Source organism: Balaenoptera physalus (assembly GCF_965194825.1).
Source record: "Balaenoptera physalus genome assembly, chromosome: 11".
NCBI classification, from domain to species: Eukaryota; Metazoa; Chordata; class Mammalia; order Artiodactyla; family Balaenopteridae; genus Balaenoptera; species Balaenoptera physalus.
The window spans coordinates 21,106,269-21,122,917 of record NC_138896.1 but is presented as its reverse complement, the minus strand read 5'-3'; the positions used below and the strand labels follow the sequence as shown (position 1 = coordinate 21,122,917).

Genomic DNA, 16,649 nt, shown 5'->3' with positions numbered 1-16,649 from the left:
TTTTCAAAATTCCATTGAATACTTCCTTAATCACACACACAAAGCCCGAAGAAAGGATTTTGCATTTTTTTTAATGGTGAAAACTGAACACAAAAGTACACAAAGCAAAGATCATTAACTGTTACATCCATGTTTAAAACAGGTGCTTTCTTGCACACATAATGAAGCTCCTCTGGCATATCCAAGTTGCTTGCTGACTATCTTATGAAAATGCCATTGTGGTCACTCTGTTTACAGAATAAGATCCAGGATATTTCATCAACTCATAGGGTAAGGTTAACTGACAAGACTTTCACTGAAGTTTATACAAATATTGGTGTTATCCTCACCTCCCCCTCCACACACAAATGCACTGAAGGCTCCAAAATTCTATTTTAGAATCTTTGGGTCAAAAGCCAGAATTTGCTTTTTTTTTTTTACTTAATTACTTTATTTACAATACTTTCTACGCAAATCTGGTGAAAACTGATTCACAGGTGCTTCAATGCTACCCATCCCATAATACCTCCCTGAATGATAAATAGAATAAATAAAAATGTGAATTTGATAGTTAGAATTTTGTGTGTGAACAGAAAAAAAAATTCCCAAATGTTTCAAATATTTATGAAAAATTTATAGAGTATATTCTGAAATGTTAAAACAGGTTCTGTCCTCACTCAGGAAATAATCAGAGGTGCTGCCACTAGGCAGCAGAATGGATACTCAAAGGAGTATCCTAAAAAGATGCAACAATGCCAACCACACGTTTTCTTGATTCAGAGAGAGGGATTGTGTAGTGGCTATGAATCTGAGCCAGGCTAGCTGGGAAAAAAATCAATACAATCATCTTCCAGCTGTGTAACCTTCAGCAAGTTAACCAACCTCTCTGTGCCTTGGTTTCCATACAGCAAAATAAGGGTAGCAGAATAAGAAGAGTTTCTACCTCACAGGATTCTTCCAAAGAATTAATATTTAGAACAGGGCCTGACATCTAGTAAGTACTCGATAATTATTAGCTGAAAAAAAATTAGTTTTAGAAAATATTTAAGCCTAAGAAGACTTTTCTGAGAATGAAAATTCATTCAGCCAAGAAATAGAAGCTACAGAAGCATCTTCTTAAAACACATCATATGTATCTCTCATACACATGAGTAAACACCTTAGAGAATTACTCAGAATCAGCATATGTGAGATACCAGCATGCATGCCAGGCCAAGTAATAAATGCACGCAGGATGTCAAGGCAACCCAGGCTTTTTAATCAAATTGTCACATGAAATGATTTAATATTGTATTAATATTCTACATGTTAATCACTGATTCAAAAAGGGAGAAGAAAAAATGATGACCCAAAGTCCACAGAAAGAAATCAAAATTAAAAATATCACTCCACGCATGTGAAAATCTTCCATGGTTAAATTCATGCATTTTAAAATTCTAGTTATTATTAGAGTGTGTAGCTTATAAGAACCTTGCAGCATTTTAGAGAAGGTCTTTTGTTTTTAAGTGTGTGTGTGTACCTGAAGAATGTATCAAGTACACGGTACTCTAGGACTATATTATTATAACTTAAGCCGAAGTTTTGCCTGTACCGCCCAGCAGCCTTAACCAACTGCTGGCAGGTTGCCTCAAAGATCACCAGGTTTGTTCGTTTTCCTTCTGTTCTGTTCCCAGTTCAGGTAGCTCAACATTGCCCTGTGATTCCAGCGATTCAAATAGCTGGTGAATAGTTTCAGCTTTGCTCTCTCAAATTTTCAGGGGCTTTTCTCCAAAAGTGATCCCCAGCGCCCCATCCCTTGTTTATTCTTTCCCCCTGAGGAACCCCCGCCCCCCACCCCATAGTCGAAAGACCACTGTGACATTTTTGGCCACCAGATGGCGCGCTTCTCCTTACTACCATCCTTGTAAATGGTTTTGCCAGAGGCAAAATAAGATACAGTTTTTTTTTTTTTTTTTTAATTTATTTACTTTTGGCTGTGTTGGGTCTTCGTCTCTGTGCGAGGGCTTTCTCTAGTTGCGGCAAGCGGGGGCCACTCTTCATCGCGGTGCGCGGGCCTCTCACTATCGCGGCCTGTTGCGCAGCACAGGCTCCAGACGCGCAGGCTCAGTAGTTGTGGCTCACGGGCCCAGTTGCTCTGCAGCATGTGGGATCCTCCCAGACCAGGGCTCGAACCCATGTCCCTTGCATTGACAGGCGGATTCTCAACCACTGCACCACCAGGGAAGCCCTAAGATACAGATTTTTAAATCTGACTTTTCAAATGTAGTTGACCTTAAGAATTGATGAACAAGGCCAGAAAAATTAAGCTAAGAAACACTGAAAGAAAATGGAGATTTATAACTACGGTTATTAAAAAAAAAAATTAGCAGGCCACAGTTGCCGACTGTTAATAAATGTGTATTACTGTGAAGAGTAGAATGTTTCTTGAAATTTTGGCCTGTGTGAAACAAAACCAATATAAGACAAAGGTTGCCTAATTAATTGTAACATATCCTTAATGAGGTAGGAAGCTCAGTATGAGCCAGGAAGCTTTTTGGCAGTCTGATTTGAGTATAGGATGATGTTTAAGGAGAAAGAATTTGTCAGTGTGCTTCCACCATGGTTTGGAGGTAAAATGACCAATGTGTTACTACTTAGATGGTAATGTGTCTAGTGTGAAGAAAAACAATTAATTCAGTTACCATGGTTTAATGAAAATATTCCATGAAACAAAACATTAAAAAATTAGAAGCAGTAAAATGTCCCCAAAATAACGTGATGATTAAGTCGATTAAGTATATACATAAGATGGACAAACACATCAGGAAAACCATGCAGTACACAACACAATGAATTATGCATTTATTAAAATATATGTTTCTACTAATTTTATATATTTTAATATAGCAATAATAGTGAGAGGAAATATGCAAATTTTTAATAGACTTTATTACTGGCTAATGGAATAATAGTTTCAATTTAATTCATTTTCAACTTTTCTCTAGTAAGCACAAATCCTATATACTTTTATCCACTTAACTTTGGGAACTGCAAAAAAAGAAAAGTTTAAAAAAATAGTTGAGATCTCTTTGCCCGAGTTCAATATCTACCAAACAAACTTTTGAGCTGTATTTGGTCTGAGGCAGCTGCCCTCCAAGACAGAAAGCCTTGTTCACAGTTATGCCGCCAAATACACGTGGCAGCACAAAGTAAACACAAGTTTCCTGCGTGTATATATTAGTACTCTTTTGAATATGGTCAGACAAATTATTTTCCCAGAATCGACTAATTCCTGAGTGACCTGGTTAGATTAATTTTTTGAACGTGCACAGCTGGGGATGAGAACCAGACTCTCAAGGACCCCAGGAAGATGCTGGGGTCAGCATCTTGGTGCTGACCAAGGCCACTTGGTGGCTTCTAGTTTTCCATCTTTAATATGAGAGAAGTTGCTCCAGTTTTTGGAGGGAAATGCCTCCACCCTGGTGGTCCTGATTGGAGCAGGACACTGTGAGGTCCAACACAGTAACTAATTGACACCCCCACTCACAGTCCCATGAGTGATGCCAGATAGAGCTGGCCGGTGGTGGCAACAGGCGTCACATTCCAGGGTTCTTCCCTCAGGGACTTTGAAAGGAGACATGGCTGATATTGTTTTCTGCTGCTTTTTCCCTTCATTTGGGTCGAACTCACCGAGAATATAGACAATGAGACAAGAGAAGAGCTATCTCCACAGCCATCTCCTTCCTTCCCCATTTACTCCAGGCATCTAACCATCTGAATGCAGCGCCAAAGAGCTGGATCAAAGAGCCAGATTGACTGAGTTTGAGACCTGTCTCTGTCCCTGGCAAGCTGTGAGATATTCTATTTTTTATTTCACTTTCTTCATCTTAAAAAAAAAAAGAGGATAATAGTACTTACATCAAAGAACTATTGAGATAATGTATGTAAGTAGGCACTCAGAACTAAGTCTGGCACCAAGGAAGAGCTTTATAAATAAGTGTCAGCCACCTTAGCATTATCGTCGTCATCTTAATTATCATTTTCATTGTCAGAACAAGGAGAGGGTGTGAGCAGAGATCAAATCCTGTGCTACTTCAAGTCTGGCATTGTAAGTGTGGGTATCATTAACCTAAGGAAACCTACATGGCACCTTTGTGCAAATTAGAAAAAGACATTCCCTCCTCAAGACACTTCCCACCCATATTCGGGAAGACTATCATAATGTGCACAAACATCCATGATGCCTCTTCCGGGAAAGGTGCCTCCTCGGGTTGTGCAGTGCACAACCTTCACGCTGTACAAAGATCCAGGTCTCCCTCTGATGGAAGAGACCACGGGGCTTGGAGACAGGTGAGTTCTTGCATAACAGAGAGAGGGTTAAAAGGAAACTTGAGTGGGTCCAGGAAATGCCTGGATGTGTGTGTCAAATTCTGGTAGGGGTATTAGAGTGTATGTCCCGAGGAGAAGGTTCAAAGCTATTCTCAGATGTTTAAAGGAATCACAAGTCCCCCCAAATTTAAGGAGCCTCATTCCACCGTTAGGAGATGAGATGACGTAGGTGTATGGAGTCTGAGGTGATGTAGGAAATGAAGGCAGGCTCTAGATGCAGCTTGGGATTCAGGAGAACCAGTTCTCGGGGAGAGGTCACAACTGGGGCCCTTTAACAAGCAGGAACTCAGAAACCTAGATGGGGAACGTTTTGACAGTGAACGGGGAAGGCTAAGAGCAGAGAGTTCCTGAGACAGTTCCTATTTCTTAGGTCCAGCTGTCCGGAAACATGAAGAACGCCTCAAGTGCACCCTCTCTTTCCCCACAAGGAGTCTGCAGGCTGCACTTCATTCACATTCGGCTAAGACATAGTCCCCTGCGGCTCCTCCTGTAAAGACAAGATCCAGGAAAGAAGCATCATAGACCTGCGATCCTCTTGCCTCCTCCCCTCCCCGGACACTCATGTCAACTCTTACCACCCCCTTCCCAAGGAACTCCTGGATTTCAGGCACCATTATCTCTCATCTGGAATTGCTGAATAGCTTCCTAACTGGTTTCCTTGTCTCCCATCTCACCTCCTAACAACTCACTCTCCATATCGAGGAGACTGGGTCCCTCCTTGCTTATTTAAGTCCCTGCATTGATCGCCGCCCCTCCAGTGCTCATAACATAACATCCCAAAGGCCCCCAGGGCTCTACAGGAGTTGGCGTCTGTCTGCCCCTCTTTCCCCTGCACCACCAATGTTCAGGGAGTAGAAATGCAGACTGAAAAGTACGTAAAGTCAAGGGTCAAATTGATAATAATTTCTCACCTCCCAGCATGCCTCACACTCTCCCACTTGCACGGTTGCTTCATCTGCATTGACTTCCCCTCGTCCTCAACCTCACCTAAAGAAATCTTACTTCTTCAAGATCCAGAAGCCTTTCTTGATCCCCAGATGAACGTGGTCATCCCTTCCCTTGACACCCCAGAGCATTTGCTTCATATCTACTTTAGGATCTTTGGGGGTCTTTAACTGCATTTACCTGTCATGGATTTCATTCCTTACTAGACCTGGGTTCTGAGATAGCAAAGGTGACTTAACCTCAAAGCACCTGCACTACCTAAAACAGCACCTTGCAAAATAAGAGGCGTTCAAAAGATGTCTGTTGAATTAGGAGCTTTCATTCTGAGGGAAATCATCAATTCCTGCTCCCAGGGAGATGCCAGGGCTCCCAGAGAAAGACAGATGAGAAGGCTTCTCATGGATGCCAACTCCCCTTTGCCCTCCCCCTGCTCCACTTCCTGCAGGAGGATCAGTGTGTCCTGGGGGCAGAGATGCTAAGAGGCTTCCTCCTTCTTCCTACTCACTGGAAGCCTGCCTTCTCCTCAAGATTCTGAACAAAATTCCAATAAGGAAGAGGATGATACAGACAGCAATTCCACTGATGATTCCAGTGACCAGGGTGCCAGACAGCGAGGGCTCTAAAATAGCAAAAGCAAGGGAAAGCCCATGATCACTGCCCCATTCCAGAGCCAACCCTCCCCTCACTGCCCTCTTGACCATTCCGATCCCACCCACACCAGGTTTTCTCAGCCCCTGGCTCTCATCCATACCCCAGGTGGCAGTGAGGGGCTGATCCAGGCCTGGGTGTTCCACCTGGCAGCTGTATCTCTGCTCTTCCCCAGGGAGCACGGCCAAAGCCACCCAGCCCTGGTAGGTTCCGTCCCCGTTGGGCAGCACGTCCTCAGGCTCAACGTCCTTGGCATCCAGTGGCTGCCTGTCCTTCAACCACCTCATGGTGATGTCCTGGGGGTAGAAGTTCAGAGCCTGACACCGTAGAGTGGTCACTGCAGAGGCCACGTGATGAGTCACTTTCACCAAAGGAAGCGCTGAACAGGAAGGAGGGAGGATCTGGAGGGGGGATTCCTACCCACGCCAGGAAGACCAGAACTTTCACTTCACTTTCTCTACAGGTTGGAGGAAGGAGTTTCCCTGTGCAGATAGAGCAAGTTGTAGGAGAGACACACCATTTTGTGCCCTAAAACATGTTCCACGATTGGGTTCTGATGTGGTGTCACATGGAGAACAGTTACAGTCATATCAGCCTGTTCTCCGGTCCCACATGTAAATATGCATACCTGTTGCCCATGTCTTACGTTCTTTGTTAATACGTTAAGTGGAATCAGATGAAATTGCCCCTATGAGGCTCAAAAGTGATTGAATATGTACTACTGGTAATTTCACCTGGTTCAACCCAGTAAGTATTCTTGTAAGAAGGGGCCTTGTAAGATAGGCAGCCTACGTGACTACTGCCATGTTCTGTGAACGTAACCTTTACCCTCCAAGATTCTGCTACTCTGACCGGTTGGCTCCTTGGTATTCATCTCTTGCCTTGGTATTCATGTGATAATTGGCATCTCTGAATTCCTAAAAGTTATAAATATACATAGCGGTCTTGGTTAAATCAAGAGAAAAATCACAGTTACTTCTTCTTTAGCTACGTGCATGGAAAAAAAATGAACACCATGACTCATGGCTGGATGATACATCTCAATTGTAAGGTGGAGACCTCAGAGCTGGAGACCTCAGGGTGGAAAACTCAGACCTCATTACTGTCCCAGAGAGTTACACAACCTCGACCATCTCTGAAAACCCAGCCGGGGATCCCATGCCCTGCATCCGCCTCCCCTCCCTCACGAGAGGGGCAGAGGGCGCTCCCGCCGTACCTTGCTGGTCCAGGGCCCCTCTCCCCAGCTCCAGCAAGCACCGCAGCTGCTCTGGGCAGTCCCGCTCGAGGTAGGCCCTGTTCTGCTTGGCCCGAATCTTGTTCACTTCCCACTCCAGCTTGGTGGTCCGAGCCCTGGGCTCTGCTGCTCTCCAATCCAGCGTCTCAGGGCGGAATTCAAGATGGTCCTGCCCATCGTACCCGTACTTCCAGAACCCTCTGGTGCTGTTGTCCTCTTGCACTTCACAGCCCAGGATCACCTGCAGGGTGTGGGACTCTGGCAGCACTCCCAGCTTCATTACTGAAACCAAAGGAGTAGGCCCCTGTTTTCGCCATTACAGGGACCCAGTGACCTCAGGAATCAAACTCCTGCCCTCTTCCCTGCCCCCGGATCTCAAATAGCCAGTTCTCTCCCTCAAGATGCATCCCTGAGGCAGGGACACACTCCGCCCACCTCAGGAAGGCGAGGTGTGCTCTCCACGTACCCTTGCTTTGGTTGTGGTTGTCCATGATGGTCCAGAAGTCCACGATGAACATGTGATCCCAGCCTTTCAGGCTCTGGCTCAGCTGCAGCCACAGCTGGCTGGTGGCCCTGCCCCAGAGCCACGGGGCACGAGGCTCTACACGGCGACTCTCGTGATCGTAGGACACGAACAGCTGGTCGTCCACGTAGCCCAAGGCCTCAAACAGGGGCAGCCCAAGGTCTGGCTCGGAGGCACCCATGAAGAGGAAGCGCAGGGAGTGTGACCCTGGGGAGAGGACGACAGGCCTTCTCTGTGGGCTGCCTGGGGAACTGGGAGGCAGACCTTCTGAATCAACTGGTACCAGCTGTGTCTGGTCCCACCCTGTGAAAGTGACATGCGGTGCCTGCCTTCCCTCCGCATGCCCCTCCCGTCTGCTCTCCCCTTGTGCCCATCTGCCACGTGTGCCTGCCACCCCATTGCAGGCCCCAGCCTCTGCCCCAGTAGTCACGATTACAGCAGCCTCCTTTGGACCCAACAGACTCTAGAAAATCCCAAGGTCTGTCTAGCTAGGGCAGTTGAGATCAAGAGTTAGTGCTCAGAGCCAATTAGATCCAAGTCCAGAGGAATTATTGTTGGTTTTTATCACTACTTCCATCTCTAAATGCTTTACTGTGTACAGGCAGACTTCGTTTTATTGCACTTTGCAGCTAATGTGTTTTTTACAAATTGAAGGTTTGTGGCAACCCTGAGTCAAGCAAGTCTATCAGCATCACTTTCCCAACAGCCTTTGCTCACTTCATGTCTCTGTGTCACATTTTGGTAATTCTCGCAAGATTTCCAGCTTTTTCATTATTATTATATTTGTTATGGTGATCTGTGATCAGTGATCTTTGATGTTACTATTATAAAAAGATTTTGCCTCTCTGAAGGCTCACGTGATGGTTAACGTTTCTCAGCAATAAAGTACTTTTAAATTAAGGTATGTATGTTGTTTTTTTAAGACAATGCTATTGCACACTTAATAGAATACAGTGTAGTAAACATAATTTGAATATGTACTGGGAAACCAAAAACTTCATGTGAGTAGCTTTACTGTGACATTCCCTTTATTGTGGTGGTCTGAAACCGAACCCACAATATTTCTGAGGTCTGCCTGTAAATGTTTCCTGTCAAATGCTGGAAGATGTGATGATAAACAGCTCAGGGCAGCTTTTCAGCAACAAAACAGTTCCAAATCAAATGCAAATATAGAAAAACCCCAGTAAGCCCAAGAGGACAGATCTCTGGGCAGGTGAGAGCTTCCTTACACCTCCCCTCAATTCTAGAATGAGGGAGTTCAGGGATGTATCCGCAATGCCTAGAACAGTGTCTGGCACGTAGTACATGCTTAATACATACTTGTTGGGTGACCAAATGCTGACTTCTAGATTTTTGTCTCTGGCCGTGAACTCTAGACTCTTACACTCCAACTGCCTACATGATACCACCAGTTGGATGACTCACTGGAATCTCAAACTTGAGCAAGTCCAAAACCAGGCTCTTGATTTCCCCCAAAATGCTCTTTCTTCTGCCTTCACCATCTCAGAAATGGCATCACCTATCCCCCTGTTGCTCAGGCCGATAAAATAAAAATAAAAATAAAATAAAATAATAACAGAGGCACCTTCGACTTTGTCTGTCATGTGATCCTTCATAGATCCCTCAGCAACTTCCTTCAAAATAGATCCAGAATACAACCGTTTCTCACCACCACTTCCGCTCCCACCGGCCCAGTCCATCAACTCCTGCCTGTCTGCTTGCCCTGTTTTTATCGTTGCCCCCTTCACTACGCTTTCCACAGAGCAGCTGGAGCAATCTTTTCAACAGCTGTGCTCGATCACATCACTCCTGGGCTGGAATCCACACTGTAGCCTGTGAGGCCCCAGGAGACTCGCCCGCAGCTCCTCTGCTGAGCCCATTGCCTATCCTAGGCCTCCGGCTCCTGCACTCCTGCTGCACCGGCGCCCTTGCTCTTTCTTCAACCAGGACATTCCGTCTCTTAAGGGACATCTGGCAATGTCTGGGCACATTTTCGGTTGTCACAGCTGGGGAGGGTACTAACATCCAGTGAGTAAAGGTCAGGGATGCTGCTAAACATCCTACAGCGCACACGACAGTCCCCACAACAAAAAAAATGTCAGCAGTGCCGAGGTTGCAAGTCCTTGCCAGGTCTCCCCAGCCTGTCCGGGAAGCGCTGCTCCCAGGCAGCATCACCTCTATTTCCTTCAGGTCTCTGTTCAAACCTAGCCAGGGGGCTTCCTTGGTGGCGCAGTGGTTGAGAATCTGCCTGCCGATGCAGGGGACACGGGTTCGAGTCCTGGTCTGGGAAGATCCCATATGCCGCGGAGCAACTAGGCCCGTGAGCCACAACTACTGAGCCTGCGCGTGTGGAGCCTGTGCGCCGCAACAGTGAGAGGCCCGCGCACCGCGATGAAGAGTGGCCCCCACTTGCCGCAACTAGAGAAAGCCCTCACACAGAAACGAAGACCCAACACAGCCAAAAATAAATAAATAAATAAATAAAAATAAAAAAAAACAAACAAACAACTCACATTATTTAAAAAAAAAAAAAAACCCAGCCAGGGAGAGTGGCCTGCCCTGATCTCTGTGCGTCCCACGCCTTCAGGGCACCCATTACCTGATGCTCTCTATCCCTTTGTGTATTGTCATCACCGTCTACTTGAATGCAAAGCACCAGAGGACTAGTCTCCCCGCTCTCTCCTGGGTCTAGAACAGCGTACAGTGAAGACTTGTGTCCAACAAATTTTATGGTTCAACCCCTAATGCAGTGTGACTTTTAGGAATCGCAGCTATGAAGCGGAGACACGGGCTCTGCCTCAAAAGCCCTGAGTAACATTGAACAAAGTCACCACCTGTGAGCAAGTCTTATCTCATTCTCGTCATCTATAAAGTGTGGATACACATACTACCTACCCTCCAAGTGTGGTTCTGAGGCTACCTGACAAAGTGTAAAGCGTCCAGAGCTGTGCCAGACAACAGTAAGGGCAAACACTGCCAGCTAAGATTAGAACCAGTGATACTTCATTTAATGTCAGAAAACCAGATTGCCTGAATTCTTTGTAACCTGGGGAAAGGATTTAACCTGAGGTCGTTAACCACTAGTAAAATCAACATACGAATAGCTCCTACCTCCCAAATGCATAGTAGAGTCAAACAAGATCACAGATCTGAAGGTGATTTAAAACTGAGGTCATTACTTACATGTTAATTACCATCCCTTTGGCATCCTTTAGTAAAGGCTGGTTAATTATACAATACTATTAACACTGCAAATCAACAAACCCGGGCTGAAAATGAGAACTGTGAGATTCAGTTCAAAAGTTCAAAAACAGCAGATATGTTATTTTTCCAGGCAAAAGAACAATCACCAAGAGTCAGTCAGTCCCTAGGCCGACCTCTGTCAAGAACCTCCCACCCACAGCGCCAGTGGTTCTGAAATGGAAACCCGGCTGGGTCCGCCGTGCGTTCGCTCGTCCCAAAGTCTCCCAACCCTTAGAGCGCCCGGGGAAGGAAACACCGAGGGGGCGCTCCGGCCGAGGTCGCCCTTGGTGAAAAGAACTTCCTGTTTGAGGATGATCGGGGGTAAAACGACACAACCACCAGTAGAAACAAGAATACCGAGATCCGAGTCCAAGGACCCCTAATCCGAGCTTGGCCTTGATGAGAAAAGGTTTATATCTAAACACGGCACAGTCGGAGGAGGGAGTGGGTGGTTCCGAGCGTGACTCCATAGCAGCAGGGACAGCGAGCGGGCCGGGGGTGGGGGTGAAGGTCTTGGGGCGAGAGGCCCCGTAACCCCATCTGCACCCCAGTGACTCACGTCCCCTCCGGGGAAAGTTGGGGGAGGGGACCGCTCACAGGGCTGAGCAGTTGTTCCGAGCTTAGCGAACTCCCAATCGCTAAGAAAAGCTAGTTTCGATTTTTCCTCCCCCCCACCGCCCGCCGCTCTCCTCTCTGGCCCGCAGCCCCCGGACTCACGCGGCGATCGCCCCTGCGTGGCCACCGTCCGCAGGAGGATCAGGAAGAGAAGCGCCGGCCGGGCTCGCGGGCCCATTTCGCCGGCTCGGACCGTCCGTCCTGGCGCTTTTCAGCCGCTTGGGTAGGGCGGGGAAACGGGGGTGGCCCAAGAAGTCACCCTGGAGCCATTGCCGAGGCTCCGGGGATCCCAGATGAAACTTCCTGGACAGTGGGAACCTTTTCCGGGGCCACTGGCGAAAAGAAATGGGTCTCCTGCACTTGAACTCTCTCTCCTGCAATCCAGAGTACCTGCTTGGGAAACACTCGGTGACGCAGCTGTCCTTCTGGTTTTTAAACCCAGAGAGGATGTTGCTGACTGGGGAAAGTATATTTCACGATTTTCTGATCTAAATATTTAAATATTGAATAACTTGAAATTTTAATTATACATTTTCAAAAATTTTAAGTTCAACTTTCCAATCCTGATGTTTTCGCATAAAAATTTTATTTTATTCTTTGATCAGAATTAGTTAAATCATAAGATTAACAGATTAGATCCTATCTATCGAAACATCTTTCACAATTTATATAGTTAAATTATATGTCACAAACTACTGCACATTGGAATCACCTGGAGAATCGTTAAACCTATTGATGCCCTGCTATAGCCCCCAGACACTCTGATTTAATTGCTGTATGGTGCCACCAGAGCAACGGGATTTTAAATACCCCTCTTCCCCCCAACACACACAACAAAGTTTGAGAACTACTGTCTGAGAAATTTCAAAAGGATATTAATATCTGATTTTCCTGAAACCTTTAAGTGCCTAATAAATATAATAAGTGATACCTTTTAAAGCATGTATGCAAATTTTGGCCATCTCAGAAAAAATCAGAGTTGGAAATTAAGGCCTCTTAACTGTGTGGGGATATGAAATAGGGTGGGGAAAATGTTGAATATTGCTGATGAGCACATGGGGGTTGATTGTGCAATTACTTTTTTTTCTTGGTAACAGCTTTATGGAGATATAATTCACGTACATACAATTCACCCATTTAAAGTATAAAATTCCACGGCTTTAGTATATTCATAAAGGTGAGCAACCATACCACAATCAATTTTAGAACATTTGTCATCCCATCCACAATGAAACATTTTTGTACCGTTTAGTCATCATCTCCAAATTCCACCATCCTCCCTCCCTCTCCCCTTACCCAGTCACTAAGCTGCTGCTAAAAAACATAATTCAGCAAAGTAAATTTTAAAGATTGAATTGGCTTTATTGAATGATTCATGAATCAGGCAGCATAACATCTAGCAAGCAGAGGAGAGCTCCAAAGAGCTACAAAAAGGGAAAGATTTAACGGTACTATGGCCTTACTCCAGTTTCTCTGAACCTCAGTTTGCTCATCTGTGAAATGGGGATAATTTCTGATCACCAAATGATACTCTATGTGAATGACCTCTTACAGCTGTTAACAGATATGGACACCCCTAGAAGGTAATAATTACAGACCGGCAGATTAGGAATAAACTGTATGTTGTACGTTTTGGTTTAGAGTGCCATCAGAACTAACGAGATACCATGGTATAAATGTCTCTTTCATTTGGGAAGAGTTTGGGACGATTGCAATGACTATTTTTGTCAATTGTTATCTTTCAGCTCTTCCAAGAGCCTTAGAAATTTTAAGGGAGAAAACGTCCTCGATATTTAATATCTTCTAATGAAAACTGTCGTATATATTTTTTTCATTACCGATGAGAAAAACAACAAAGTCTACTCTTGCTCACTTTAGTATAATCAGAGTTTTTGTAAACTACCCTATTGTATCTCATTTCTGATGAGTATATATGTGTGCTTTAAAGGCACATAAATTATAATCAATCTTCAAGGCAAAGTTATACTGCAAAGCCACTGAAACTCTCCGTCTCAACTTTCTCATTTGTAAAGAGGTGATAATAACAGCTACTTCATAAAATGATTTTTAGAATTAAATGAAAAAGAATAAAAATTGATAAACGAAGCCCTCAACAAGTGCCTGGCAAATAAACAAGGCTAAACCATGTTTATTATTAGTACATATTCTAATATCATACTAATATTATCAATGACATTTTTTATCTGAGGATGCTGCTCCCTACCAGGTGATAGGTCAGTATCCACTTACAGATTGCCTGTATTGTGGTTATCTCACTATCAAAATAATAATAATTTAAAAAGATAAAACATATGCAGTCTCTTTAGGTCTTTGGAGTTCTTATGCCTAATTTGCTACTCACACTTAAGACACAGTTGAAATGGTTTCTGCACAAGACTGTTTCTACCCCCCGTGATTTGGTAAAATTGACCATATCCTCCTTTAGTCTCTACTCCACACTATACTGCCAGATGTAAAACATTTCTTTCCATTCTCTTTCCATACCTTTTCCCCTTACTCTAAACTGTATGCACTTTGAGGGTAGTTATCTGTGCTTCTCCTCCTTATTAATTGCTTGAGGAGGTGAATGAATCAGCCATGGGTTTCTTGTCCATTTGACAATTTATTTCTCTTTATAAAGATTATTGACTCCAAAGGTCCCGGTAGCCAGCTTGGTACTTGACTGCTCTGGGCCTTTACTCCAGTCTCACAGCTTCTCAATACTGTCACTGTCAACTGTAGGTAATAATCATTTCTTTCCATCACAAGACTATATATGAATGAGTTTTGAAATCTTCTGGGTAATATGTCAATCCAGAGTTAATGATTGATGACTTAGCCCGGCTATAAGGAGCATCAGCTGTCCACCAAGGACAGTGTTAATTTGGAGCGCCATCTAGTGCCTATTGGTGCCAACGACATCCTACATTGTAAATGCCCTTGGGCAGGGAAGGGTAAGCCAAAACAAACCCATTTATTAAATTGTTAATTGGACTTTTACACAACCTACACTTCAGCGCAGTCTACTTCTTGGGGCTTTGTTTGGAGCGTGTGTGTTACAATAAAGGTGCTGGATTGATCTTAGGCACGTTGCAAAGTCACAAACCCTTTAAACCTTTTTATCCTTATTAGCACATAGTGTGTAATAAATTTGCTATTACTATCACCATTGTCATAATTGATATACCTTAACCAAGATAGTACCAGTGTTGTTATCTTTGCACAATAGTGTTTTCTTCTGTCATCTTCCTCCTCACTGTGGTCGTTTTTACTTTAAGAAAGGAAAGAAAAATAATTTAGTATTTTAAAAGTTGCCTTTGTAAGACTATGGCTAACCTCCATGCCTGGGGAAAGTCGACTGTTTCCTCCTTTTCATGTCCACTCTGACCTTTTCCACAGCCATTATTCCATATCGTTTTCTAGGTCCCCATCCTCCAAATTCCACCATAAGGGTAGAGCCTGTCTTATTTACTTCCTTATTCCCTAAACCCAGATGGGATTATCGAAGGTGCGGATTAATTTTTTGTGGAATGAAATAATTATCCAGCGTGATATTTCTGGACTACTTAGACAACTGTCTGTCCAAGCCACTTAATTTGTTCCTGCCTTGCCTTGCCTGGCTATAGACTTGCTGAAGTCTCAGGGCTTCACAGTGGTGTCAGGATCACCATCTGTCAAATGGAAATAAAAATTTCTGTTCACCAAAAGAGACAGAAAAGTGTTAAGTTACAACTAAAGGTTAAAAATTACATAAGGGCCTGGAGAAATTGTAACATGCCAGCCGCCAAAATGAGCTTTGGTTGGTTGGGATCGCCATCTAGTGTCCGTCAGAACAGACAGCAAGATGTGTTGTAAACACCTTTGATTCTACCGGAAGGGTATGATATTCATGCAGAATTATTTGCAGGGGTGAAAACACTTTCTGCCTACAACTCATTAAACAGACTAGTAAGTAATTAATAGTTATGGGAGTATTTTAATTTTATACACTTTATAATGGAAAAACAAAGGTCTTTGACTTTAGTTCAGTTGATATTTGTGTGTGTGTGTGTGTGTGTGTGTGTGTGTGTGTGTGTGTGTGTGTGTTCAGGGTACATGAATTGTAATCAGTCTGCAGGGCTCTCCTAGGAGAAATCTGAATTCTCAATCTCCATTTCCTTATTGGTGAAGTGCTAATGCTTGTAATGGTAGTCATAGGATGGTGGTGAAGACAGAATGAAAATAGTGCATATAATGCCTGGTGCATAGAAAGTGTTCAGTTAAGTTATCTTTATTAGTATTATTGACACTCTTAAACCAACAGTTACAGAATGGTGTTGTGTTTATAAGAATGTATGTATAACTTTTAAAATAATTTTTTAAATATGTATATAAAAATTTGTACTTACAACATGGCAGGTACTATTCTTAGAACTGTATAAACATTAACTCATTAATTCTCATAGCAACCTATAAAACAAGTACAACTATTGCCACTTTATAGATGAGAAAACTGAGGCATAGAGAAGGTAATAAAATTATCTAATGGCAAAGTTGAGTTTGAACTCAGGCATTCCAGCTTCTGAGCCAGTCCTTTTGATAAATATACTATGCCACATCTGTATTTTTCCTGGACTATTTTATAAAATTAAGAGGAAAATATAAGTGTTACTATCATTAACCATGAAAAGTGTAAGAAATCTATGTATTAACTGAAGCATAGCTACAAATTCTTAGGTAAGCTAACATTGTAAGGATTTGGTCCCAGCCAGAAATTTTGTTTAACTTAAGAAGGTTTAGGTGAGTTCAGTAGTAAAAAATGCAGGGTGATGGGATACCTTGGTCCCTCTTCTGTATTGACAACACACGGTTCTCCCTGACAGCTATGCCTGTCTGCTGTTGGAAGTATGCACACACTTAGGATGCAGAATGCAGGGAGGAGGTGACTATGTGAATGTCATCATAATCTTTTCCTTTTGAGTTTTGGTCAAGGAGTGAGCTCCAAGAACAGCAATGCAGGGGGTAGATTCTGAGTGACAGTGTTCGTCCTTGATTATGTTCTCTCCTCTCACTCCCCAGTACACATACACACACACATCTCCCATCTCTAATGGG

General features: G+C 43.9%; 2 protein-coding genes across 5 annotated transcripts in view; one reads left to right on the top strand and one right to left on the bottom strand.

Moving 5' to 3' along the window:
- LOC309638159 (uncharacterized protein) overlaps positions 1 to 16,649 on the top strand; it is a 31,940-nt gene that overhangs the window by 8,271 nt on the left and 7,020 nt on the right. The window contains exons 2-3 of the mRNA XM_082413767.1: positions 6,014 to 6,228; positions 7,676 to 7,857. Of these exons, the coding sequence (XP_082269893.1) occupies positions 6,014 to 6,228; positions 7,676 to 7,857 (397 nt within the window). The remainder of the gene's footprint in view (positions 1 to 6,013; positions 6,229 to 7,675; positions 7,858 to 16,649) is intronic.
- Positions 2,889 to 14,982, bottom strand: HFE (homeostatic iron regulator). Of its 4 annotated transcripts, none has more exons than XM_082413056.1 (6): positions 11,658 to 11,989; positions 7,641 to 7,904; positions 7,157 to 7,456; positions 6,044 to 6,319; positions 5,798 to 5,911; positions 2,889 to 4,834 (listed from the first exon to the last, which is right to left on the bottom strand). In XM_082413056.1, exons 1-6 carry the CDS (start codon positions 11,731 to 11,733, stop codon positions 4,794 to 4,796), a joined length of 1,071 nt encoding a protein of 356 aa, XP_082269182.1. In that variant the 5' UTR covers positions 11,734 to 11,989; the 3' UTR covers positions 2,889 to 4,793. The 4 variants fall into 4 exon arrangements, with proteins under 4 accessions (XP_082269182.1, XP_082269183.1, XP_082269184.1 ...); XM_082413057.1 differs by lacking the exon at positions 11,658 to 11,989 and adding an exon at positions 9,123 to 9,225; XM_082413058.1 differs by lacking the exon at positions 5,798 to 5,911 and having other exon boundaries at positions 11,658 to 12,008.

Bases quoted from the DNA above. Each gene is read 5' to 3' on its own strand.
- HFE (XM_082413056.1), bottom strand. From the start codon at position 11,733: ATGGGCCCGCGAGCCCGGCCGGCGCTTCTCTTCCTGATCCTCCTGCGG. The intron at 7,905-11,657 runs GTGAGTCCGGGG...TCCTCTCCCCAG, and splicing joins CACGCAGGGGCGATCGCCGC to GGTCACACTCCCTGCGCTTC. The intron at 4,835-5,797 runs GTGAGTAGGAAG...TTGTCTTTACAG, and splicing joins GAGGAGAAGGCAGGCTTCCA to GAGGAGCCGCAGGGGACTAT.